General features: G+C 47.2%; 3 protein-coding genes across 4 annotated transcripts in view; 1 reads left to right on the top strand and 2 right to left on the bottom strand.

The window, feature by feature from the left end:
- The window catches only part of nr1h4 (nuclear receptor subfamily 1, group H, member 4), an 87,186-nt gene extending 81,987 nt beyond the window's left edge, over positions 1-5,199 (bottom strand). The window contains exon 1 of the mRNA XM_078219546.1: positions 5,017-5,199. The gene's annotated coding sequence lies outside the window, so the exon portion shown is untranslated. The remainder of the gene's footprint in view (positions 1-5,016) is intronic.
- Positions 5,200-15,728: 10,529 nt separating this feature from the next.
- Positions 15,729-26,744, top strand: part of fgfr1op2 (FGFR1 oncogene partner 2) — a 103,702-nt gene continuing 92,686 nt past the window's right edge. The window contains exon 1 of the mRNA XM_078219556.1: positions 15,729-15,748. The gene's annotated coding sequence lies outside the window, so the exon portion shown is untranslated. The remainder of the gene's footprint in view (positions 15,749-26,744) is intronic.
- The window catches only part of slc17a8 (solute carrier family 17 member 8), a 74,755-nt gene continuing 70,165 nt past the window's right edge, over positions 22,155-26,744 (bottom strand). For both annotated transcript variants that reach the window (XM_078219542.1, XM_078219543.1), the window contains exons 11-12: positions 25,250-25,377; positions 22,155-23,387 (exon numbers count right to left, since the gene is read on the bottom strand). In XM_078219542.1, coding sequence (XP_078075668.1) covers positions 23,034-23,387; positions 25,250-25,377 — 482 coding nt within the window. In that variant the 3' untranslated portion in view covers positions 22,155-23,033. The remainder of the gene's footprint in view (positions 23,388-25,249; positions 25,378-26,744) is intronic.

Here is a 26,744-nt window from a genome sequence, read left to right as displayed (position 1 = left end):
ATTCCTCATTGCTTTCTCCATGGCAATGCCTCAGCCAATCAGAATTGACTTTCTCACCAATCCGCACCCTTTTCTCCTGTGGTACAAATTGTGATCATTTGAAATTTGGCATTCTGGTGTTTATCCTGATGAGTGCAAGGAGAAAAGTTTCAGCGACATGTCAGCAATATGCAAGTTGTGTGCCATCGAGCAGCTATTTAGAAAATTTGTGACTGCTCGAGGCTGAATATCCGGCATTCAAATGTATCAAAGTAGTAGCCATAATGCCTTTAGAGAAGGAACTTCACAAGGATTTTAGTCCTAATTGGCCTACAGTCTTTTCCTCTGGTTTTCCTCACCTCTGCCCAGGGGAAAGGGGTTGATGATATTTATAATCGGCATCATCTCTGAATGGGACAATTTATATGGGATTGTGCGTCCTATCTAATTAATGACACACAGGTTGGTGGTATAGTAACTCCGCCAATTGGAGCATTGCAAAGAGGCACTGACAGATTCGGTGAGTAGGCAAAACTCTGACTGATGGATTTCAGCGAAGTAAGTGTCCGGCCATCCACTGGGACCAATAAAAGAGAGATTCCCGCGTTTATTCAGATACCCTGCAGTGAAAAGATAAAAACAAGGGAGATCCAAAGAGATTTAAGCCTCCATGTAAAATGTAATAGTCAAGGACAAAAAAACACAATCAGACCTTTATTACCATACAGAGCAGCACAAGAAAGGGGAGGAAGCCCCGAAAGAGAGACTGGACAGAGGTTGGAAGACCGCCCACAAACCTTCCATTCCATGCCAGACTTAAATTTGCTACCAAATAAACCTGTTGGACTTTAACCTGGTGTTGTGAGACTTCTTACTACGAGACTTAAATGAGGCAGAGGCAGCAATACCCACCTGCCACCATCCCACAGGATTAAATAGTGCCAAAACTTACATGGAACCCATTTTGTTTTAGGATAGGAATATTCAGGTGGTCACAAATTCTGCTGTCATTTGGGGTTCAGACCAGAGGGACAGGAGGGGGCCATTCCATCCCTCACAGAATCCCTATGCTGCAGAAGGAGGCCATTCGGCCCATTGAGTCTGCACCGACTCTCTGACAAGGCTTCTAGAAAAAGTGAGAGGGCATGGGATCCAAGGTGCTGCTGCCCGGTGGATCCAGAACCGGCTTGCCCAAGGGAGGCAGAGAGTGGGTATAGATGGATCTTTTTCTAAATGGAGGTCGGTCACCAGTGGTGTGCCCCAGGGATCTGTTCTGGGACCCTTGCTGTTTGTCATTTTCATAAATGACCTGGATGAGGAAGTGAAGGGATGGGTTGGTAAGTTTGCCGACGACACGAAGGTTGGTGGGGTTGTGGATAGTCTGGAGGGATGTCAGAAGTTACAGAGGGACATAGATAGGATGCAAGACTGGGCGGAGAAGTGGCAGATGGACTTCAACCCAGATAAATGCGTAGTGGTCCATTTTGGCAGGTCAAATGGGATGAAGGAGTACAATATAAAGGGAAAGAGGTGGTTAAGAAGGCGTATGGCGTGCTGGCCTTTATCAATCGAGGGATTGAGTTTAGGAGTCCGGGGATAATGATACAGCTATGTAAGACCCTCGTCAGACCCACTTGGAGTACTGTGCTCAGTTCTGGTCGCCTCATTACAGGAAGGATGTGGAAATGATTGAAAGGGTGCAGAGGAGATTTACAAAGATGTTGCCTGGATTGAGTGGCATGCCTTATGAGGATAGGCTGAGGGAGCTCGGTCTTTTCTCCTTGGAGAGACGTAGGATGAGAGGAGACCTAATAGAGGTATATAAGATGTTGAGAGGCATAGATTGGGTGGACTCTCAGAGGCTTTTTCCCAGGGTGGAAATGGCTGCTACGAGAGGACACAGGTTTAAGGTGCTGGGGGGTAGGTACAGGGGAAATGTTAGGGGTAAGTTTTTCACACAGAGGGTGGTGGATGAGTGGAATCGGCTGCCGTCAGTGGTGGTGGAGGCAAATTGAATAGGGACTTTTAAGAGACTCCTGGATGAGTACATGAGACTTAATAGGATGGAGGGTTATAGGTAGGCTTAGAAGGTAGGGATATGTTCGGCACAACTTGTGGGGCCGAAGGGCCTGTTTGTGCTGTAGTTTTTCTATGTTCTATGTTCTAACGCATCTTACCCAGGCCCTCGCCCTGCCCTATTCCTGTAACCCCACGTATTTGCCCCAGTAATCCCCCTAACCTGCACATCTTGGGACACTGAGGGGCAATTTACCATGGCAAATCCACCTAACCAGCACATCTTTGGACTGTGAGAGGAAGCCAGAGCACCCGGAGGAAACCCACGCAGACACGGGGAGAACATGCAAACTCCACACAGAAAGTGACCCAAGCCAGGAATTGAACCCAGGTCCCTGGCGCTGTGAGGCAGCAGTGCTAACCACTGTGCCACCGTGCCACCCTATTAGATCGTGACTTCTCTGTATATCAACTCCATTTACCTGCTTGTTGAACAGAAATGCAAAGCTCGAGAAAGATTAAGTTAAGTTTTAAGTTTTAAGTTTATTTATTAGTGTCACAAGTAGGCTTACATTAACACTGAAAGGAAGTTACTGTGAAAATCCCCTAGCCGCCACACTCCGGCGCCTGTTTGGGTACACTGAGGGAGAATTTAGCATGGCCAATGCACCTAACCAGCATGTCATTCAGACTGTGGGAGAAAACCAGAGCACCCAGAGGAAACCCACGCAGACACGGGGAGAATGTGCAAACTCTGCACAGACAGTGACCCAAGCTGGGAATCGAACTCGGGTCCCTGGCGCTGTGAGGCAGCAGTGATTAGATTAGATATTGGACTAGTAGTATGATAGCATAGATAAAGAAACAAACTGTGGACTTGTCTCAAACCATTTTATCTCCCATGTAAGGCCATCGTGTAACAAACCACTTCCCCCTATACATTCATACACCACAACAGCTCATTTACCTTCAGACATCATGGGCTAAAGATCTCAATTAACATCACATTTTCAGATCAAATTTAATTGGCTGAGGACCATCAGATCTAAACATTCAATTATCTGTAACTCTGCTTATCTTTATAATTCTGCTATCAACCAGGAATTCACTTCTTAAAAAGCATTAATCAATCAGGTAAATTATCTGCTTTATCTGGGAGTCTATTCCACATCATGGCTGGATTATATTGCATCTTGTGTGATTATACAGCCCAACATAGCAGAGTGAAGATCCAAAGCAATAAGCTTGATCACAGTTATCACAATAAGGAAGCCATTTAACTAGTGGGCTTGTTTAGATTAGATTCCCTGCTCTATGACTGATAAAGGAAGCTGGTAACGCATGCAGCAGTGCTACAGATAAGTAGCTGTCAATGCATATTCGTGACTCATGTACAGCCACAGAATGGGGAGTAAGGCAAATCATTTTCCACTAATGCAGTGTGGACAGAGAAAAATCACAGGAAGAGAGTGCGGAGGGAGATCGAGAGAAGGGGAGGCGATGGCCTAGTGGCATTATCCCCAGACCATTAATCCAAAAACTCAACTGATGTTCTGGGTGACCTGGGTTCAAATCCCACCATAGCAGATGGTGGAATCATAGAAATCATAGAAACCCTACAGTGCAGAAAGGGGCCATTCGGCCCATCGAGTCTGCACCGACCACAATCCCACCCAGGCCCTACTCCCATATCCCTATATATTTACCCACTAATCCCTCTAACCTACACATCTCAGGACACTAAGGGCAATTTTTAGCATGGCCAATCAACCTAACCCGCACATCTTTGGACTGTGGGAGGAAACCGGAGCACCCGGAGGAAACCCACGCAGACACGAGGAGAATGTGAAAACTCCACCCAAGCCGGGAATCGAACCCAGGTCCCTGGAACTGTGAAGCAGCAGTGCTAACCACTGTGCTACCGTGCCGCCCATTTGAATTTGAATTCAATAAAAAATATCTGGAATTAAGAATCTACTGATGACCATGAAACCATTGTCAATTGTCGCAAAAACCCACCTGATTCACTAATGTTCTTTACAGAAGGAAATCTGCCGTCCTTACCCGTCTGGCTTACATGTGAGTCCAGAGCTACAGCAAAGTGGTTGACTCTCAACTGCCCTCGGGCAACCAGGGATGGGCCTGGGAGTTTTGTCTAGGCTGCCCTTCTCCTGGTGATTCCCTGCACTCTCGTGGCCTCTTGTTACTGTCTCCACACTGACATTTCAGTATCAGAGCAACGACTGGCAGAAACTGAACCTATCTTATCAACTTTACGCTGCTAAACATTTTAATGACATATCACATTACAATAGTGATTAAAATTAGTGAGAAAGTACAGTTATGTAACCTCACTCTCTAAATACTACACCAAGCTCTCCACAACAGTAACCTGCAAAAACATTTATTTCAGACAATTAATTAGCAGAGCCCAAATCTATTGGTCCTTTGAGCGCCTGCAAAAACTGTTCAAATCTCTCAATCTCCATGAGGAAGCTGTTCAAACATTTCTAATATTACAGAGCATTTCACAAACTTAAGTATTTTTTATATTTTTTTTTAAATCTACATAACTGACAAATATTCATCAGCGTGGCACGGTGGCACAGTGGTTCGCGCTGCTGCCTCACAGCGCCAGGGACCCGGGTTCGATTCCCGACCTCGGGTCACTGTCTGTGTGGAGTTTGCACGTTCTCCCCGTGTCTGTGTGGGTTTCCTCCGGGTGCTCCGGTTTCCTCCCACAGTCCGAAAGACATGCTGGTTACGTGCATTGGCCGTGCTAAATTCTCCCTTAGTGTACCCGAACAGGTGCCGGAGTGTGGCGACTAGGGGATTTTCACAGTGACTTCATTGCAGTGTTAATGTAAAGCCTACTTGTGAGACTAATAAATAAACTTTAAACTTAGTGATCGTAACAGCACATAGTCCATCTTTGGAACTACTCATGACAAAAAGAATAAGCTTCCCATAAAGCTGACAACAGCAAAGCCTGATATGCATTTTAAAGAAATATATACTTACAGATATGAACCTGTCGCCACTAATTAGAGTGTAAATTCCACTGCTTTGATAGAATGTTGTCTGTGTGATGATCAAACGCCAGTTGTCGTGTTTCACCGACATTTTACAGAACTCCTCATACCTCCACTCAACACAACCTCTTCTGCAAAGTGCTCCTGGGTCAGGATGAAAGTGCAAACATGGGATTATTCATTAAACAGTTTGCCTAATATTCTCTGAAACATGTCCTGTCCATGAGCAGTTTGTGATATTGCTTCATCATAAGAAAATGCAGATAGACCCAGAACAGGCCAGACAGACAGACAACATTGAATGGCCTGAGATTGGGTGGAAAGGGGGTAAAGTATTAAAAGGAGGAGACAGGGAACAGAATATACGATGAAATCAATTGGAATGAGCAATTGGTACGGGACAAGCAATTAAAACAAAGCGATCATACAGAAATAGCTGTGGAAATTAAATGATTAACTCTGCAGTCAACAATTTATAAGATGTGGAGGTGCCGGCGTTGGACTGCAGTGGGCCCAGTCTCACAATCACAAGCTTTCAGAGCGCTGCTCCTTCATCAGGTTAGCGCTCTGAAAGTTTGTGACTCCAAATAAGCCTGTTGGACTTTAACAATTTATATGATAGGGTTGGTGACAGAGTAAAAACATTCCACATAAATTATCGGTAAGAGCATTCAAAACATTGAATCCTTCTTTCCAGGTGCTCACTTTTGAAAGAATAACCTTAACCATTATAGAAAATATGAAGAGGATGACGAAGGAATGATTTCAAATATCTAACAGGTCTGGTGATTTTCATATCCAGGTCTGTCCCACTCTTCATAAAAGCAAAATACTGCGGATGCTGGAATCTGAAAGAAAAACAGAAAATGCTGGAAAATCTCAGCGGGTCTGACAGCATCTTTGGAGAGAGAATAGAGCCAATGTTTCGAGTCTGGATGACCCTTTGTCAGAGTCACTCTTTGTTGGATTTGAAGACCAATTATGACAGTTCGAAACATGTGTATTTTAGTTTACATCACCACGTGTGATTTGATTTGGTTTGATTTATTATTGTCACATGCATTGGGATACAGTGAAAAGTTTTGTTTCTTATGTGCTATACAGACAAAGTATACCGTTCATAGAGAAGGAAAGGAGAGGGTGCAGAATGTAGTGTTACAGTCATAGCTAGGGTGTGGAGAAAGATCAACTTAATGCGAGGTAGGTCCATTCAAAAGTCTGACAGCAGCAGGGAAGAAGCTGTTCTTGAGTCGGTTGGTACGTGACCTCAGACTTTTGTATCTTTTTCCTGATGGAAGAAGGTGGAAGAGAGAATGTCCGGGGTACGTGGGGTCCTTAATTATGCTGGTTGCTTTGCCGAGGCAGCGGGAAGTGTAGACAGAGTTAATGGATGGGAGGCTGGTTTGTGTGATGGATTGTGCTACATTCACACCCTTTGTAGTTTCTTTATTGTTACTTTTATTTATTATTACTGTAACAAGTAGGCTTACATTAACACTGCAATGAAGTTACTGTGAAAATCCCCTAGTTGCCACACTGGTCAATCCTAAATCAACATCACAGAAACAGATGATCTGATTATTTATTGAACTGCTGTTTTTGGGATCTTGCTGTGTGCATAATGGTGGCCATGTTTCCTACATTACAGCAGTGGCTAAACTTCAGAAAGTACTTCATTGGCAGAAGAGTGTTTTGGATTCCTCTGCAGACATGCCATGTCAGTCCAATCTTTGGGCAGAAATCAGGCGTTGTGGAGATTTGTATCTCAGAGTGAGGAGTGTGAATTTATAAAACTCCTTGATTAATAAACAACTCCCTGAGTCCCAGCTGAGCAGCACACACACTCTTACCCCTTGTCCCAGCAATAGACAATTGATCTCCTTAAACTCTGACACCTCCAAACACACACCAGGTCCAGAATGCCGAGTCCATTACCCACCCATTTATCACACTCCACTCGCCATGCCACACTCCTTCCATCTGCCCAACACACGGCATCTAAACTCAGGTAACTTATCAACATGTTATCCACTCCAATCTGTCTTGCAAGTTGTGAAAGTGCCAACACTGATCCAAGGTGGCTCCTGTTCTCTCCCTGCGCTCCTGCTCTCTCCCCATGCTCCCGCTCTCTCCCCGTGTTCCTGCTCTCTCTCCCCGTGCTCCCGCTGTCTCCCCGTGCTCCTGCTCTCTCTCCCCGTGCTCCTGCTCTCTCCCCGTGCTCCTGCTCTCTCTCCCCGTGCTCCTGCTCTCTCCCCGTGCTCCTGCTCTCTCTCCCCGTGCTCCTGCTCTCTCCCCGTGCTCCTGCTCTCTCTCCCCGTGCTCCTGCTCTCTCCCCGTGCTCCTGCTCTCTCTCCCCGTGCTCCTGCTCTCTCCCCGTGCTCCTGCTCTCTCTCCCCGTGCTCCTGCTCTCTCCCCGTGCTCCTGCTCTCTCTCCCCGTGCTCCTGCTCTCTCCTCGTGCTCCTGCTCTCTCTCCCCGTGCTCCTGCTCTCTCCCCGTGCTCCTGCTCTCTCTCCCCGTGCTCCTGCTCTCTCCCCGTGCTCCTGCTCTCTCTCCCCGTGCTCCTGCCCTCTCTCCCTGCACTCCTGCTCCCTCTGCACTCCTGCCCTCTCCCCATCCTTCTCTCTGCACTCCTGCTCTCTCCCCGTGCTCCTGCCCTCTCTCTGTGCCCCTGCCTGCTCCCTGTGCCCCTCCTCTCCCCCGTGCTCCTGCTCTCTCCCCGTGCTCCTGACCTGTCCCCGTGCTCCTGCCCTCTCTCCCTGCACTCCTGCTCTCTCTGCACTCCTGCCCTCTCCCCATCCCTCTCTCTGCACTCCTGCTCTCTCCCCGTGCTCCTGCCCTCTCTCCGTGCTCCTGCGTTATCTGTGCTCCTGCCAATTCTGCAGTCCTGCTCCCTCTAAGCTTTTATCAAGAAGGAGTTTATCTGGGATTGATATTGGATCTTGATCAATTGGTCCAGTGGGCTGATGAATGGCAGATGGAGTTTAATTTAATTTGATTTGATTTGATTTATTATTGTCACATGTATTAGTATTCAGCGAAAAGTATTGTTTCTTGTGCGCTATACAGACAAAGCATCCTGTTCATAGAGAAGGAAAGGAGAGAGTGCAGAATGTAGTGTTACAGTCATAGCTAGGGTGTCGAGGAAGATCAACTTAATGTGAGGTAGGTCCATTCAAAAGTCTGACGGCAGCAGGGAAGAAGCTGTTCTTGAGTTGGTTGGTACGTGACCTCAGACTTTTGTATATTTTTCTGGACAGAAGAAGGTAGAAGAGAGAATGTGCGGGGTGCGTGGGGTCCTTAATTATGCTGGCTGCTTTGCCCGAGGCAGCGGGAAGTGTAGACAGAGTCAATGGATGGGAGGCTGGTTTGCGTGATGGATTGGGCTACATTCACGACCTTTTGTAGTTCCTTGCAATCTTGGGCAGAGCAGGAGCCATACCAAGCTGTGATACAACCAGAAAGAATGCTTTCTATGGTACATCTGTAAAAGCTGATGAGAGTTGTAGCTGACATGCCAAATTTCTTTTGTCTTCTGAGAAAGTAGAGGCGTTGGTGAGGCTTTCTTAACTATAGTGTCGGCATGGGGGAACCAGGACAGGTTGTTGGTGATCTGGACACCTAAAAATGTGAAGCTTTCGACCATTTCTACTTCATCCCCGTTGATGTAGACAGGGGCATGTTCTCCTTTGCGCTTCCTGAAGTCAATGACAATCTCCTTCGTTTTGTTGACATTGAGGGAGAGATTATTGTTGCCGCACCAGTTCACCAGATTTAGCTAAATGTGAGGTGATGCATTTTTGTAGATCAAATTGGGGCAGCACCTACTCAGTTAATGGTAGGGTGTTGGGGAGAGTTACAGAACAAAGAGATCTAGGGGTACAGATTCATAACTCCTTGAAAGTGGAGTCACAGGTGGACAGAGTGGTGAAGAAAGCATTCGGCATGCTTGGTTTCATCGGTCAGAACATTGAATACAGGAGTTGGGACATCTTGTTCAGGTTGTATAAGACATTGGTAAGGCCACACTTGGAATACTGTGTACAGTTCTTGTCACCTTATTATAGAATGGATATTATTAAACTAGAAAGAGTGCAGAAAATATTTACTAGGATACTACCGGGACTTGATGGTTTGAGTTATTAGGAGAAGCTGGATAGACTGGGACTTTTTTCTCTGGAGTGTCGGAGGCTTAGGGGTGACCTTATAGAGGTCTATAAAATAATGAGGGGCATAGATAAGGTAGATAGTCAACATCTTTTCCCAAAGGTAGGGGAGTCTAAAACTAGAGGGCATAGGTTTAAGGTGAGAGGGAAGAGATACAAAAGGGTTCAGAGGGGCAATTTTTTTACTGAGAGGGTGGTGAGTGTCTGGAACAAGGTGCCAGAGGTAGTAGTAGAGGCGGGTACAATTTTGTCTTTTAAAAAGCATTTAGACAATTACATGGGTAAGATGAGTATAGAGGGATATGGGCCAAATGCGGGTAATTGGGACTAGCTTAGTGGCAAAAACTGGGCGGCATGGACAAGTTGGACCAAAGAGTCTGTTTCCATGATGTAAACCTCTATGACTCTAAGTATAGACAGACCCTGAAGTGTGAAGCAGAAACACCCATTTCACTGATAATTGTTAGCAAATATCTGTTTTCTTAAAATTATTATTAAATACTCTTTACACACAGTACCCTCATATTATATATATTAGAATTTGGATGGAGGACCTCTTGTGGCGCAGTGTGTAGTATCCCTGTCTCTGAGCCAGAAGATCCAGGTTCGAGTCCCACCCCAGGACTTGATGAACAAGGAAGGTGCGTTCATAATGTGGCCAAACAGGTTTAGTATCAACCTGTAAATCCCCAATGGCTGGCAGTAAGAGTGGGACAGAGTGGGTCACTCAATGATGGAAAGAACGTTGGAGCTCCACTATCCATAACTCCAGGCTGCAACATGCTTGTAAAGGTGGGTGTTGCCACGGCAACTCAGGGGTTGGTTGGGTCAGTTGGCTGGACGAGTAGTCCGGGTTAGATTAGTGCCATTGGCATGGGGTTTGATTTCCCAGTTCTGGCTGGGGTGGATTTTGCCCCCCCCCCCCCCCCCCCCCCCCGCCCCCCTCTGGCCCTATCCATAGTGGAGATCATGGTGCGGTGGGTTAGACCTGCCTTTGCTCAGAGATGTGACGAGAAGGAATTTTAACGGGTGTCCATGACTAATAGTCCAATTGACAAGGAATCCTTCGGCCAAAAGCATTGGAGAACTACTGCGCTGACCAAAGTACAAGACTCGGGCTTAACAATTATCAGGAGAAGCATCAGAAAAGCAAAGCTGCGGATGTTAAGTAAATAGCAAGTTGTACACCATGTATTTGGTACAGAGCCAGAACCTGTTTGCTGTCCAAAGCAAATTCAGATTCATCTCTGCTTCTCGAGGGTCAAGTACAAAGTCAGTCAATATTTTACAATGCGAAAACCACTAACAGAGGCACATTGCGAGAGATACTGTTGCATACACTGGAGGACCGTTGGAAAGCCTTCTGCTGTGTGCTTGTAAGAGAGAAAAATGAAGTTATATCATGTCTCTCACACGCCAAAGCCACTGAGGTCCTTCTGAAATGTAGAACTGCTGTAAAGTAGGAAATGCAGCAGCCAATTTGCAGCCAATAAGTTACTGGGTGCACCACCCTGCTTTTCTTCCAAAAGCATCACGACCCAAAACTGAACTGGACCAGCCAAATAAATACCCTGGCTACAACAATAGATCAGAGGCGAGGAATCCTGGGCGAGTAACTCACCTCCTGACTCCCCCAAAGCCTGTCCACCATCTACAAGACACAAGTCAGGAGTGTGATGGAATACTCTCCACTTGCCTGGATGGTGCAGCTCCAACAACACTCAAGAACCTCGACACCATCCAGGACAAAGCAGCCCAAGGCACAATCCGACATTTAAGGCTAAGATAAATATATTGTTGATCAGAAAGGGAATCGAGGGTCCCGGGGAAAGGGCAGGGAAGTGGGCATGAGGAATATCTGGGGATTTATCTTGATGTTTGGCGTGAGTTCTGATGGCTAAGGAGGGCTGTTGGGTGACTGATGCAGCTACAGTGCATTGAGTAGGCTGCTGTTCTGGCGTTCGGAGATGTCACGTGAAGATGCATTCACTGGCCTTGACCTGCCCCATGAGGTGACTCTTGCCATACTGTTGCCAGGTCCAGGTAAGGACAGGTCTGCCTCAATGAGAAAGATGGAGGGGGCGGGGACAGGAGGCAGATCACTAATCATAACATCCCAGGTCTGGAGGCAAGCCTTAATACATTTCTCCCCCAGTATGTTAAAGTTTTAGAGCTGAATCAGAGGCAACAGGCCAAACTCACTGAGCTACAGACAGCACCTAACTCCAGCCAATGAAGTAACCTTGAAATGTAATCACTGCTATTGTGTAAGGAAGGTGGCAGCCAAATTGGACACAGCAAGATCCCACAACAGTCAAGTGATGATGGTTGAGAGGTAAGTATTGATGCAGGACAATGGGGAGGACACCCTGACTGTTCTAGTGATCATGGGGCCAATGATTTGGGCAGACTTTATTGAGCAATTGCAAATTATCGAAGTTGTTTTTTATCTGGGAAGCAAGAGACTCGGAGTGTATTGAGGAGAGACTGACACTAACCAGTTTGACAATGAACCTGGTCCATCGTGTTGTATTGGCACAGCAGTTGACACAAGGCGACAAAGAGGGAAAAGGACGATCTTGGCATTTCAGTAGCGCCTTTCACAACCTCAGAACATGCTAAAGCATTCTACAGCCGATGAACTACCTCCGTAGCGTAGTCACTGTTATAGTGTGGGCAACACAGCAGCCAAACTTTACACAGCAAGATCCCACAAGCTGCAAATGAAATAAATGAGGAGATGATCTGCTTGTCTCTGAGGGTGAGGGAGCAGAGTCGGTGAAAACACCGGAATTATTGAGGGAGCTACCCGACGTTACAAGAGTTCCACGTGGTTTCAGAGAGGGAGAAAGCTGGCCAGCAAAATCATTATTTTGCCAAAATAAGTTGGGAAGAGAAATTGGAGGCTGATTAATGATTGACAGGTTGTTGCTTCAAGCCTCGCATTGAGCGTAAACAGTCGTTGTAAGTTGATAAAGCCAAGCAGTAGTAAATAAAACCTTTGTCACAAATTGCAGTATCGACTTTGTTGAAGTTGTGCCAACAACGGTCACATGACAGTCAAGAACCCATGACGTTACTGAGAGACCTTTGAAATTTACCAACTTTTCCAATATTTCACACAGAAAAACACATTACTCAATTCTCCAACTCAGGATTTGTTTTTTTCCATCGCATTTCAACTGAATTCAGTGTTGACTTTTGATGCGGTTAAAAGCAGCTCTGTTGACAATGGCAACAAGGTGTAGATGGTTCCTCAGTACAATCCCCACTCCTCTATCGCTCAGAGTGCTACCCACTGAGCCAGGGATCACACTTTCCATCTTCATCTGGTCAGCCTTACATGTGACTCCAGTCTCCTATCTTGTGGTTGGCTCGTACTGCCCTCAGGCACAATGGGGCATTCATGTCCAGGAATTTGACTGTGTGACCCACGCACGTAGGACGACCTAACCCTGGAGCAGACCAATAAAATTGGTGCATATCGATCGGTACATTGAGGTATAAACTAATGGGAGCAGTGATTTCAAATGGGTTGATGAGCAGGTAAGATAAGATTGGGTAGCCTGATTTGTGTACATCAAATGGTTTAATGTGCCCAGGGTTGCACAAGCTTAATGTGTTTGCATAAATTTATGGCATGTCGCTTCAACACGAGAAATCAAACTATTTAATAACCGGCTCATTTTAAAAGGGTTGACATTTCTCTTAAGACAGAAAGAAATGATGTTTTATGAGAGGAAATTAAAACTTCAAATGTTTTTCAAACAGAGAGCCTCATGCAGAACTTCTGGAAATGTTAAATATTTGAGAGGAGGACATAGAGAGATGGTTGTGCACAACGTAAGTCAAGGCTATCACCCATCAGAGAGAGTCTGACCATGCCTCAATACATCCCAACAACATTCCCATTTCTGAATCCCCCACCAGCAACATCCTGGGGTTTACCATTAACCAGAACCTGAACTGGACCCAGCCAAATAAAAACTGTAGCTCCAAAAGCAGGTCAGAGGCTGGAAATTCTATGGCAAGTGTCTCAACTCCTGACTCCCCAGAGCCTGTCCACAAGGCAAAAGTCAGGAGTGTGATGGAACACTCTCCACTTGCCTGGATGGGTGCAGCTCCAACAACACTCAAGAAGCTCGACACCATCCAGGACAAAGCAGCCCCGCTTGATCGATACCCCATCCACCACCTTCAACATTCATTCCCTCCACCACCGATGCTCAGTGGCAGCAGTGTGTACCATCTACAAAATGCACCAAATCAACTCACCATGGCTCCTTTAACAATGCCTTCCAAACCCGTACCCTCTTACCGAGGAGGACAGCGGACACATGGGAACAACACCCCCTGGCAGTTCCTCTCCAATCCACACACCATCCTGAGTTGGAAATTTATTGCCGTTCCTTCATTGCCTCTGGGTCAAAGTCTTGGAACTCCCTTCCAAAGAGCACTGTGGGTGCACCTGCTCAAGATGAACTGCAGTGGTTCAAGTAGGCAGCTCACCACCACCTTAGAATCATAGAATCCCTAAAGCGCAGAAGGAGATCATTCGGCCTATCAAGCCTGCGCCGGATCTCTAACAGTGTATTTCACCCAGGCCCTTTCCCCAACCCTATCGCTGTAACCCCACACATTTACCATGGCTAATCCACCTCACTACGCCCCTTGGGACACTAAGGGGTAACTTAACATGGCCAATCCATCTAACCTGCACATCTTTGGACTGTGGGAGGAAACCAGATCACCCAGAGGAAACCCACGCAGACACGGGGAGAACGTGCAAACTCCACACAGACAGTGACCCAAGGCCGGAATTGAACCTGGGTCCCTGACGCTGAGGGGCAGCAGTGCTAACCACCTTCTCAAGGGTATTTTGTTTTCTTCTTTGTTCTTTCATGGGATGTGGGCATAGCTGGCAAGGTCAACATTTATTGCCCATCCCTAATTGCCCCTTCAACTGAGTGGCTTGCTGGACCATTTCAGAGGACTCATTTAAGAGTCAACCACATTGATGTGGCTCTGAAGTCACATGTGGGCCAGACCGGGTAAGGATAGCAGATTTCCTTCCCTGGAGGCCATAGAACATAGAAAAAAATACAGCACAAACAGGCCCTTCAGCCCACAAGTTGCGCCGGTCATGTCCCTACCTACCTGGGCTTATGTATAGGCTTACCTATAACCCTCCATCCTATTAAGTCCCATGTACTCATCCAGAAGTCTCTTAAAAGACCCTATCGAGTTTGCCTCCACCACCACTGACGGCAGCCGATTCCACTCACCCACCACCCTCTGAGTGAAAAACTTACCCCTGACATCTCCTCTGTACCTACCCTCCAGCACCTTAAACCTGTGTCCTCTCGTAGCAGCCATTTCAGCCCTGGGAAAAAGCCTCCGAGAATCCACCTGATCCATACCTCTCAACATCTTGTACACCTCTATCAGGTCACCTCTCATCCTTCGTCTCTCCAAGGAGAAAAGACCGAGCTCCCTCAGCCTATCCTCATAAGGCAAGCCAACCAATCCAGGCAACATCCTTGTAAATCTTCTCTGCACCCTTTCAATCATTTCCACATCCCTCCTGTAATGAGGCGACCAGAACTGAGCACAGTACTCCAAGTGGGGCCTGACGAGGGTCTTATAAAGCTGCATCATTATCTCCCGACTCCTCAAGTCAATCCCTCGATTGATGAAGGCCAGCACACCACACGCCTTCTTAATCACCTGCTCTACCTGCGAGGCCGATTTAAGAGTCCTATAGACCCGGACCCCAAGGTCCTTCTGATCCTCTACACTGCTAAGAGTCTTACCCTTGATATTATACTCCTTCATCCCATTTGACCTGCCAAAATGGACCACTACACATTTATCCGGGTTGAAGTCCATCTGCCATTTCTCCGTCCAGTCTTGCATCCTATCTATGTCACGCTGCAGCTTCTGACATCCCTCCAACCTATCCACAACCCCACCAACCTTCGTCAACCAGATGAGTTTTTATGACAATTGATGATGGTTTCATGGTCATCGTTACTGAAACTGGCTTTCATTTCCAGATTTATTCACTGAATGTAAATTTCACTAGCTGCCGTGGCGGGATTCGAACCCATCAGCCTGGGCCTCTGGATTAATTACCCAGTGACACTATCACTAAACCACCATCTCCACCAGGGAGGTGCAACAAATGCTGGTCTCATCAGCAATAACGACATCCCTGTAATGAAACTTTCCACAGCAATTAAAAATCCTTTATAGAAATGATGGTTTAATGTTCCACTGTTTGAGTTGATTGGATTCACCAAGGAAACAGTTTCAATTTTAACAAAAGCTGGTCTGGAGCCTAAAGACTTGCCCTGCACTTGCTGACTGGTATTACTCTGCAGCCAGGGTTCAGAGTCCCTAACATCTGTAAATAGCTCACATCTCACAGTTAGAACTTATTAGCCTCAACAACAACAAAAGTGGTTCTCATCAGCTGTTGGAACAATGGCTAGTGGACACAGACTTCAAGGTTCTGGGCAAGAGGTGCAGCGAGATGTGAAGGGCTTTTCTACACGGTGAGTGGTAATAACCTGGTGGAACTGCAGACAATCACTGATTTCAAATCAGATTGGATCATTCTTGAGGGTAAAATGTGAGCAGGGCTTCCGGGATAGATTGGGGGGGAAAGGGACTGCTGGATTGCTCTACGGATAGCTGGCGTGAATTAAATGGACTGAATGGCCTCCTTTTGTGCCTCAAAGACGTAATGACAATAAACTCCAGAGACTTGAGCACAAAATCCAGGCTGCCACTTTATTGCAGTACTGAGGAAGTGCTGTACTGTCAGAGGATCAGTGCTGAGGGAGTGCCGCACTGTCAGAGGATCAGTGCTGAGGGAGTGCCGCACTGTCAGAGGGTCAGTACTGAGGAAGAGCTGTACTGTCAGAGGATCAGTGCTGAGGGAGTGCCGCACTGTCAGAGGATCAGTGCTGAGGGAGTGCCGCACTGTCAGAGGGTCAGTACTGAGGAAGTGCTGCACTGTCAGAGGGTCAGTACTGAGGGAGTGCTGCACAGTCAGAGGGTCAGTACTGAGGGAGTGCTGCACAGTCAGAGGGTCAGTGCTGAGGGAGTGCTGCACAGTCAGAGGGTCAGTGCTGAGGGAGTGCCGCACTGTCAGAGGGTCAGTACTGAGGGAGTGCCGCACTGTCAGAGGGTCAGTACTGAGGGAGTGCCGCACTGTCAGAGGGTCAGTGCTGAGGGAGTGCCGCACTGTCAGAGGGTCAGTGCTGAGGGAGCGCAGCACTGTCAGAGGGTCAGTACTGAGGGAGTGCTGCACTGTCAGAGGGTCAGTGCTGAGGGAGTGCCGCACTGTCAGAGGGTCAGTGCTGAGGGAGTGCTGCACTGTCAGAGGGTCAGTGCTGAGGGAGTGCCGCACTGTCAGAGGTAAGTGTGGGCTCTTGTACTCGGAGTCATATCGGGAGCTGATTGCAGCCACGAGGCCACGAGCCTCTGTGTAGTTTTAACCAGTAAATAAATGAGTTGTGTTTTCCCTACATTGGTGAACGAGCATCTTTACGGATTGTTCTAGTAGATGAATCACAAAAGGCTATTATGCAGGTACAGCAAGTTATTATCATGAGGGGAATTGAATACAAAAGTAGGCAAGTCATGTTTCAATGCACAGAACACTCAGGAGACAACATCCAGAGTATGGTGTACAGCTGTGGACTCCTTATTTCAGGAAGGATGTAAGTACATTGGGAGCGGTTCAGAGAAGGTTTACCAAACTAATACCGGGAATGAGTGGGTTGTCGTATGAGAAAAAACTGGCAAAGCTCGACTTGTATCAGCTGGAATTGAGAAGACTAAGAGACAACTAGATTGAAACATATAAGATTCTGAGGGTTGTTGACAGGATTTGGTGAGGGGATTTTTGTCTCTCAGAGGGTTCTGTCTCTGGAACTCTCTTCCTCAAAAGGCAGTGGAAGCAGAGTCTTTGAATATTTTCAAGGCAGTGCTGGATAGATTCTTGATATACCGGGGGAGCGGGGGGGCTCGATCACTGGTCAGCCCGGGGCCCCCGCAGTGCTGCCCCCCCCCTCCCGGCTCCCCGCCCCACAGCCCAATCGCAGCCGCCACAACAATTCCCAGGCCAGCCCAGATCCCCCCCACCCCGGAGCGTCCCGATGAACAGCATTCCCCCCCCCCCCGCCCAGGAGTGGCAATTCCCCCACCCCCCTCACCCCAGCAGCCCCTCGCTCCCCCCAGCTGACCCCCCTCGGGGTCAGACCACCCCCACCCCACCCAATAGCTGTCCTCTCTTGATCTCAGACCAATCCTGTCTGCAGAGTGGCAGCGGGATCCCCCACCCCCACCGATCACCCCTCTTCCCCAACCACAATAAACCCCACCCCCTTGGCACAGCCTGATGCCTGATGGGCACTGCCAAGGTGCCCCTCAGACATGGGCACTTTTCCCCTTGGGCAATGCCAAGGGGGCACAGCTGGCACTCCCAGGATGCCCATGCCCAGATGGCACCACTCCCCACCACACGACCTCCTGGGGGGCCCCGATTGCCCCCTTTTCATTCCGGCATGGTCTCCCGGTAGTTCCCCGAACGTGGGGAGCTACTGTGGGAGATTCAATCAGGCTCAGCAATAAGCTGCTCAGTGACGCCCAGTTTGGGTTTCGCCAGGGTCACTCAGCTCCTGACCTCATTACAGCCTTGGTTCAAACATGGACAAAGGAGCTGAATTCCAGAGGTGAGGTGAGAGTGACAGCCCTTGACATCAAGGCCGCATTCGATCGAGTGTGGCATCAAGGAGCCCAAACAAAACTGGAGTCAATGGCAATCAGGGAAAACTCTCTGGTGGTTGGAGTCAAATCTGGCACAAAGGAAGATAGTTGTGGTGATTGGAGGTCAATCATCTCAGCTCCAGGACATCACCGCAGGAGTTCCTCAGGATAGTGTCTTAGGCCCAACCATCTTCAACTGCTTCAACAATGAATTTCCCTCCCTCCATCATAAAGTCAGAAGTGGGGATGTTCGCTGATGTTTGCACAATGTTCAGCACCATTCACGACTCCTCAGATACTGAAGCAGTCCATGTTCAAATGCAACAAAATCTGGACAATATCCAGGCTTGGGCTGACAAGCAGCAACTAACATCCATGCCACACAAATGCCAGGCATCTCCAACAAGAGATGATCTAACCACTGACCCTCGACATTGAATAGTGTCACCATAGCTGAATCCTCTACTTTCAACATCTTAGGAATTACCATTGACCAGAAATTGAACTGGAGAAGCGACAGTAACTACCAGAGCAGGTTAGAGGCTGGGAATCCTGCAGTGAATAACTCACCTCCTGACTCCCCAAAGCCTGTCCACCATCTACAAAGCACAAGTCAGGAGTGTGATGGAATACTCTCCACTTGCCTGGAGGGATGTAGCTCCAACAACACTCACAAAGCTTTACACCATTCGGGACAAAGCAGCCCTGCTTGATTGGCACCCCATCCTCGAACGTTAACTCCCTCCATCTTTTGAAACACTGTAGCAGCCGTTGTGCACCATTTACAAGATGCACTGCAGGAACTCACCATACTTCCTTAGGCAGCACCTTCCAAACCCATGACAACTACCCTCTAAAAAGACAAGAGCAGCAGATATTTGGAAACATCACCACCTGCAAGTTCCCCTCTACCTCACTCCACCCTGACTTGGATATATATCATCATTCCTTCACTATCACTGGATCAGAACCCTGGAACTCCCTCCCTAACAGCACTGTGGGTGTACCTACACCACATGGACTGCAGCGGCTCAAAACGGCAGCTCACGACCACCTTCCCAAGGGGCAATTAGGAATGGGCAATAAATGCTGGGCCTTGCCAGCGATTCCCACATCCCTTGAATTAAATTTAGGAAACTATCCCTGTATCCATGACGCTCGCATTAAGAAAGAGCAGGGGCAGAATTTAGCAAGATTGTGTCGGGTCTTTGCACAGGGAGAGTGTTGGTGTCTGTCGGCTATGAATGTAATTGAATTATCTTCGTCGCCGAAGGAGTATCGAAGAACACCAGATCTCAAGAACTGAAGTGACATCATACAATGTGCAACAGGAGAACAGGTGTCATAGCAACTGACTGGCCTAAATAATGAGTCGGGTACTCTGACCCTATTAAAGGAAACAGAAGCTTTTGCACTAATTAACGGAAGATAAGCAATGAAAAGAATTGCTTATCTCCCGCTTATATTACCTGAAGTGTGCCTTTGACTTCACTCTGTTCCCTCCAATACAGCGGCTGTCGGATTTATGCGGCACCGTCTTTCATTTTGTGCAGAATATTTCATTTTATTCTCTTTCTTGCTCTGTGTTGCAGTAAATAGCAGCACCCTCCTCTCTAGATCTGAAGACACTGGCTTCAAGACCTGCTGCAATGATTAGATTGACACCTGGGTGAGGGAGTCAAACTCGGGGAAAGGATTGAATAGACGACAAAGGGTCATCCAGACTCGAAACGTTGGCTCTCTTCTCTCTCCACAGGTGCTGTCAGACCCACTGAGATTTTCCAGCACTTTCTGTTTTAGTTTCGGATCCCAGCCTCCGCAGTAATTAGCTTTGATCGATTGAATAGACTCGGCCTATATTCTCCAGATTTAACAGAAGGAAATGTGTAAAATTCTGCAAGGGTTTGACAGAGTCAATGCCAAGAGCCAGCATGCCCCTGACTGGTAAGCCCACAACTAGGAACACAAGGTGGGATTTTCCATCTGAGCTCGCCCCCAAGATCGGAAAATCCCACCCGAGGTCAATGAACCTTTGCGTAGTCCGCCCCCGCCTGCTACGATTCCCATGGCGGGTGGGACAGGAAAATTCCAGCCATAGTCTCAGGATATAAAGGGACTGCCATTTCTGACCGAGATGTGGGGAAATATCTTCACTCAGAGGGTTGTGAATTCTCAATCGTTGAACATGTTCAAGACAAATTGAAAGGTTTTTCACCATGAAGAGAATCAAAGATGCGGATAGGGAGGGAGGGAGTTGAGGTAAGAGTTCAAACATCATCTTATTGAATTGGTGGCAAGGTTTGAAGAGCTGTATGACCTGTTCCTGATCCTATCTCTTATGTTCCAGCCCCATAGCCCTTCATGATCTCTGCGCTCCTCCAATTCCGGCCTCTTGCACATTCCTGGTTTTTATCGCTGTGTCATTGACCTTCAGTGGCTGAGGTTTCAGAATTCCCTCCCTGACCATCTCTGCCTTATTCTCTGCTTCCCACAATACTCAAGTTACAACCTAACTCTTTCACCACGATTTTAGTCGTCTGTGCTAACAAAGCCTTCAGTGTTATGCTTTGTATGATAACACGCTTTTGAAATTCCTTAAAATGCTTTGCTACATGGAATAGAATCCCTACAGTGCATAAGGAGGCCATTCGGCCCATCGAGCCTGCACTGACAACAATCCCACCCAGGCCCTATTCTCCGCAACCCCACGTATTTACCCTTCTAATCCCCCTGACACTAAGGGGCAATTTAGCATGGCCAATCCACCTAACCCACATATCTTTGGACTGTGGGAAGAAACCGGAGCACCCGGAGGAAACCCACGCAGACACAGGGAGAGCGTGCAAATTCCACACAGTGACCCGAGGCCGGAATTGAACCTGGGTCCCTGGCGCCGTGAGGCAGCGGCGCTAACCACTGTGCCACCGCGCCGCCCAATTTTATTTTTGTATACATTCAAGGCAATGTATAAATGAAGGTTGTTGTCAACATTAAATTAATTGAATCCCAGTATGGGATTCACCTGATCCCATGGGCAATGTTTCAGTTTGTCGATGTTCCGGTACTGTTATCTGTGGGCTACAGATCTATCCTTTAGAACTTCACTTCCACTTCACCGCTTACTCCAATTCAGGGTCGCAGGGAGTCAGAGCCTATTCCGACACACACTGGGTACTAGGAGGATACACCCAGGACAGGACGCCGGTCTATCACAGAGCACACACTCACACACAGACAAACCGAGGGGCAATTTACCGTGGCCAATCCACCTAACCTGCATGTCTTTGGAAACCAGACCACTCGGCAGAAACCCACACGTACAAAGGGAGAACGTGCAAACTCCGCACAGATAGCCACACGGGGCCGGAATCTAACCCTGGCCCCTGGAGGTGTGAGGCAGCAGTGCCAACCACTGTGCCACCATGCTGCCGCCATTTATAACTAATCCTTAAAATACTTCACCCATTTTTTAAGATTAGCTCCTTGGTGGGATGTGGACATCACTAGCAAGGCCAACATTTGTTGCCCGTCCCTAATTGCCTCTTGAACTGACTGGCTTGCCACACCCTTTCAGAGGCAAGTTAAGAGTCAACCACATTGCTGTGGCCCTGGAGTCACAAGTAGGCCAGACCGGGTAAGGATTTCCCTCCCTAAATCTCATTAATGAACCAGATGGATTTTTAATGACAATAGCTTTTCATGGTGGGATTTGAACATCTGTCCCCAGAACATTAGCCTGGAACTCTGGATTACTAGTTTAGTGACGTTACCACTATCTTCCCCCATTACTTGCTTCCATATTTTCACTGTTGCTTCACTGTGGCTGGGTCAAACTCCTGGAACCCCTTCCCTAACAGCACAGTAAGTGTACCGACACAACATGGCCACACCGGTTCAAGGAGGTGCCTGCACACCACCTTCTCAAGGGCAAATAGGGATGAGTAATAAATGCTGGCCTAGCCAGCGACGCCCACATCCTGAGAAAGAATGGGAAAAAAAATAGAACAAAGTTGCGAATAATTCCTCCCTCTCTGCATCATGTAATCTCGGAATTGTCCCAGTTATGACACATTGCTTGTTTATTGTTATATTCACACCAAGATCAATAAATCCAGACTTGTTCACATCAAAGTTCAATCAGTTTAACATCAATAATGGAATGTAAGGGCTGTACAGACACGAGTGGTACTGTAAGGCAAACAGAACACAGACAGTGAAATGATTTCATCAAGTTTTAACATTATAGAATTCATTCCTGAAGTGAAGTTGTAACCTGTCTCCATCCTGAAGATTCCCATTTAGTTGCCCCACATTCTTCATTGCTGGTCAGTGTGGGGAACAGGTTTGGATATGGGCAAAGTTCATCTGTTTTATTCACCTCTCTGGGTCGTACATGACAATTTTTTAGCACAAGGTGATTTTTCTGACCTGCGTGACCTTCTGCATTCAAGACTGAGAGGTGACCTCATAGAGGTCTTTAAAAGCCATGAAGTGGTTTGATGTGTTGGGGCATGGAGAACATGTTCCCACCTGTGGGTGAAACCTAAAACCAGGGGCCAGAAATAAACATAAGGCGGTCAATCGTAAGTCCAGTCAGGAATTCAGGAGAAACTTCTTTATCCGGAGAGTGGTGAGAATGCGAGACTCGCTGCTGCATTGAGTGGTTGAGGAGAATAACATCCAGACATTTCAGGGGGAGTTAGACAAACACATGAGGGAGGAAGAATTAGAGAGATTGATCGGATTCGATGAAACAGCAGCAGGAGGAGACTCAGGTGGAGTTTAAATACTGGCACAGACCAGTTGGGCTGAATGGCCTGATTGTGTGCTGTATATTTTATTTAATATAACTTTCATTCAGGGCCCATTCCTTTTAGGATGGTTATAGTCACCAATAACCAATGGTACAATTTGGGGGAAGGCCATTCCTACCACTGCAATCTTTAAAAAGAAAGGCCAATAATTTTTATGAAGTTGTTAAATATAACATTTATAAGCCAATAAAACAGATTCTGCCTTGAACCTTGATATTCAGTCACAGCATGTAGTCCCGGTCACGTGCTCTCATTGTGACATATCGCGATAATCTCCATTTTCACAATGATAACTGTTCTGATCTTCTAACACATCCTCGTGTGCTTTGCCCCTGCTCTTCCTCCAGCTCTCTTTCCGGGCTCCATTGATTTGGCTTGTAGCACCATAGGACATCTTTTTCTTTGGACTGATGTAGCTCTCGTCGTTAAGTTCCGTCTCCTCGGCCAGTTCGTCATGGCTGATGATGCCACACTTGTCTTCGCTGGTTTCCTCGGGGTCAGCCCAGTCCTGTTTCTCGCCCGAGGCAAAGATCCCGTAGAAGATGACCCCGCTGTAGTGGACCACCGAGGCGATCACAAACACGTTCTGCCACTCTTCACGGGTCTGAAGGCAATCGATTCAAAACACATAAGAGAAATGTGACAGCTTCCAATGAATTCTCAAAGAAAGAAGCTTTCTCAACCTCCCAAATCATCGAATAGGCTGATTTTTTTTTCACTGTAGTGTAGTCACTTTTCTAATATGTAAGAAGTCTCACAACACCAGGTTAAAGTCCAACAGTTTTATTTGGTATCATGAGCTTTCGGAACGCTGCTCCTGCATCAGGTGAGTTGGACTTTAACCTGGTGTTGTGAGAATTCTTACTGTGCCCACCCCAGTCCAATGCCAGCATCTCCACTTTTCTAATATAGGGAAATTAGCAGCCAATTTGAACACCACAAGCTTCCCAAAGATAACAATTCAATAAATCATCTGTTCCTAGTTGTTCATTAAGGGTTAATCATTGGCCAGGGCAACAGGGAAATCACCTTTGCTCTCCTTTAAGCCGTGGTGAAACAGTGGTTAGCACTGCTGCCTCACAGCGCCAAAGACCTGGGTTCAATTCCGGCCTTGGGTCACTGTCTGTGCAGAGTTTGCACGTTCTACCCATGTCTGCATGGGTTTCCTCCGGGTACTCCGGTTTCCTCCCACAGTCCAAAGATGTGTAGGTTAGGTGGATTGGCCATGCTAAATTGCCCCTTAATGTCCCAAGATGTGTAAGGTTAGGGGAATAGCCCGGGGTAAATGTGTGGGGTTATGAGGATAGGGCCCGGGTGGGGTGCTGTGTCGGAGAGTCAGTGCTGACTCGGTGGGCTGAATGGCCTCCTTCCGCACTGTAGGGTTTATATGATTCTTTGACCTTTACACTCGGCAGAGGGGTCAAATGGGGGCCTTGGTTTATCATGTCATTGAGAGACTCAGCTCCATTGACAGTGCAGCTCTCTGCTCTGCATTGGCCATGTCAACCAAGAATTTGACTCAAGGCTCTGGAGTGAGACCTGAAGCCAAACATTTCTGATATTGAGGTGAGTGAGCCTAGACTGACACATTAAGGCCATGTCAGTACATGGCACAGGAAAAGTTACTATGGTTCACACAATTTGGATAATTTTGTATTATTAAGTTAAGATAATGCACCAGTCGCTCACAATGCCCTGAAACCAGTAGCTGCCATGTTGTCATCTCCATATATACATTTTGGAGACGTCCAACTTGACAGACTCCTTAACCAAACAATAACAGAAGCAGATTTCATTCTAATGAGTTCATAGAACCATAGGGGGCCATTCGGGCCATTGTGTCTGTGTTAGCCCTTTGCCACTCCCCCTCTCCCCACTTTCCCCGAAGCCCAACAACTTTTACTCTTTCAGCCATTTGTCCAATTCCCTTTTGAAAGTTCCTGTTGAATCTGCTTCCACCGCCCTTTCAGGCAGCGCCTTCCAGATCACAACAACTCGCTGTGTTAAACATTGCCTGCTCATTTCCCTTCTGGGTACTAGTCAATGGGAACTATTTCTCCCGATCTACTCTATCAGAATCCCTTAAAGTGTTTCAATCTTTATTAAATCTCCCCTTAACCTTCTCAGTTTCAAGGAGAACGTCTCCCATTTCTCCATTCTCTCAGTCTAACTGAAATCTCTTATCCCCTGTTACCATTATTATAAATCCCACACAGACTGCAGCAGTTCTAGAAGGCAGCTCCGCACCACCTTCTGAAGGGCAGTTAGGAATGGGTAATAATGCTGACCTAACCAGGGATGCACACACCCCAGGGATGAATGAACCAAAAGACAAACCCCCTCCACACTCTTTCCAGGACCTTGGATGTTCTCCCAAACATTTGGTGCCCAGACTGTGACACGAAACTGCCGCTGAGAAACTAAAGCAAATTGTCATTCAGAAGCAGATGGATTGATTGGTTCTACCTTGTGTATTGTCATTGCTCCAACGATTAATGGACAAATCATTCCCGACAGTGTTCCCACTCCATTGGATATTCCCATCAGGATGCTGGCATAACGAGGGGCAATGTCCAAGTGATTTACATTGAACCCTGCATTCAACAACAATGGGATACATTTCATCATCATGGATAACACAACGGGAGCTCCTGTGGTGCAGTGGTTAGCTCTCCTGCCTCTGAGGCAGAAATGCTGGGTTCAAGTCCCACTCCGGGACCCAATGGCTGAGGAAGGTGCATTCATAACACAGTCAAACAGGTTTATTATCGACTTGTAATTCCTTCCAACACACGCCAGTGATAAGAATGGAAGAGATTCCTGATCAGCCATCGAATCAGAGAATCCCTACAGTGCAGAAGAGGCCATTCGACCCATCGTGTCTGCACTGACTCTCCGACAGAGCATCTTACCCAGGTGCAACCCCGCGTATTTACCCCTCTGATCCCTCTAACCTTAAATCTTTGAACACTAAGGGGCAATTTAGCAAGGTCAATCCACCTAACGTACACATTTTTGGACTGTGGGAAGAAACTGGAGCACCCGGAGGAAACCCACGCAGACATGGGGAGAACGTGTAGACTCCACACAGACAGTGACACAAGGCTGGAATTGAACCTGGGTCCCTAGCACTGAGAGGCAGCAGTGCTAATCACTGTGCCACCGTGCCATCCACCATGCGATGGAAAGAAAATTGGGGCCTCTCTTGCCACTATACATAGTTCCAAACTACGACATACAGATAAAAATATGTGTTGCCACAGCAACTTGGACCCTTTGGATGGCAAGTGTGGATCAGATTGGTGCCAACAGCAGAGGGTTCAAACCCTGCTCCGGCTGGGGTGGATTCGGGATCTGCCTCCTATAATGGTGAAGGTCGTGGCACTGTGGGTTGTACTCACCATTGGACAGAGAACTGAAGAAAATGGGCTTCTCTTTCCAAGGATACCTGCAAGGGATCTGAAGATCCACCAGTCGTGAATCTTTTTGGAGGTGATTAATAGAAATCCCGGGAACTGATCCTGCATTAACATTAACTCACATCCACTTAGCATCTTTAATGAAATAAAATGTCCCAAGGTGTTGCACAGGAGCAAATGATATAAGAACATAAGAACTAGGAGCAGGAGTAGGCCAGCTGGCTCCTCGAGCCTGCTCCGCCATTCAATAAGATCATGGCTGATCCTTTCATGGACTCAGCTCCACTTACCCGCCCACTCACCATAACCCTTAATTCCTTTACTGTTCAAAAATGTATCTATCCTTGCCTTAAAAACATTCAATGAGGTAGCTTCAACTGCTTCACTGGGCAGGGAATTCCACAGATTCACAACCCTTTGTGTGAAGAAGTTCCTCCTCAACTCAGTCCTAAATCTGCTTCTCCTTATTTTGAGGCCATGCCCCCTAGTTCTAGTTTCACCCGTCAGTGGAAACAACTTCCCTGCTTCTATCTTATCTATTC

The sequence above is a fragment of the Mustelus asterias genome, chromosome 9 (assembly GCF_964213995.1).
Source record: "Mustelus asterias chromosome 9, sMusAst1.hap1.1, whole genome shotgun sequence".
NCBI classification, from domain to species: domain Eukaryota; kingdom Metazoa; phylum Chordata; class Chondrichthyes; order Carcharhiniformes; family Triakidae; genus Mustelus; species Mustelus asterias.
This window is presented reverse-complemented; position numbering and strand designations above follow the sequence as displayed.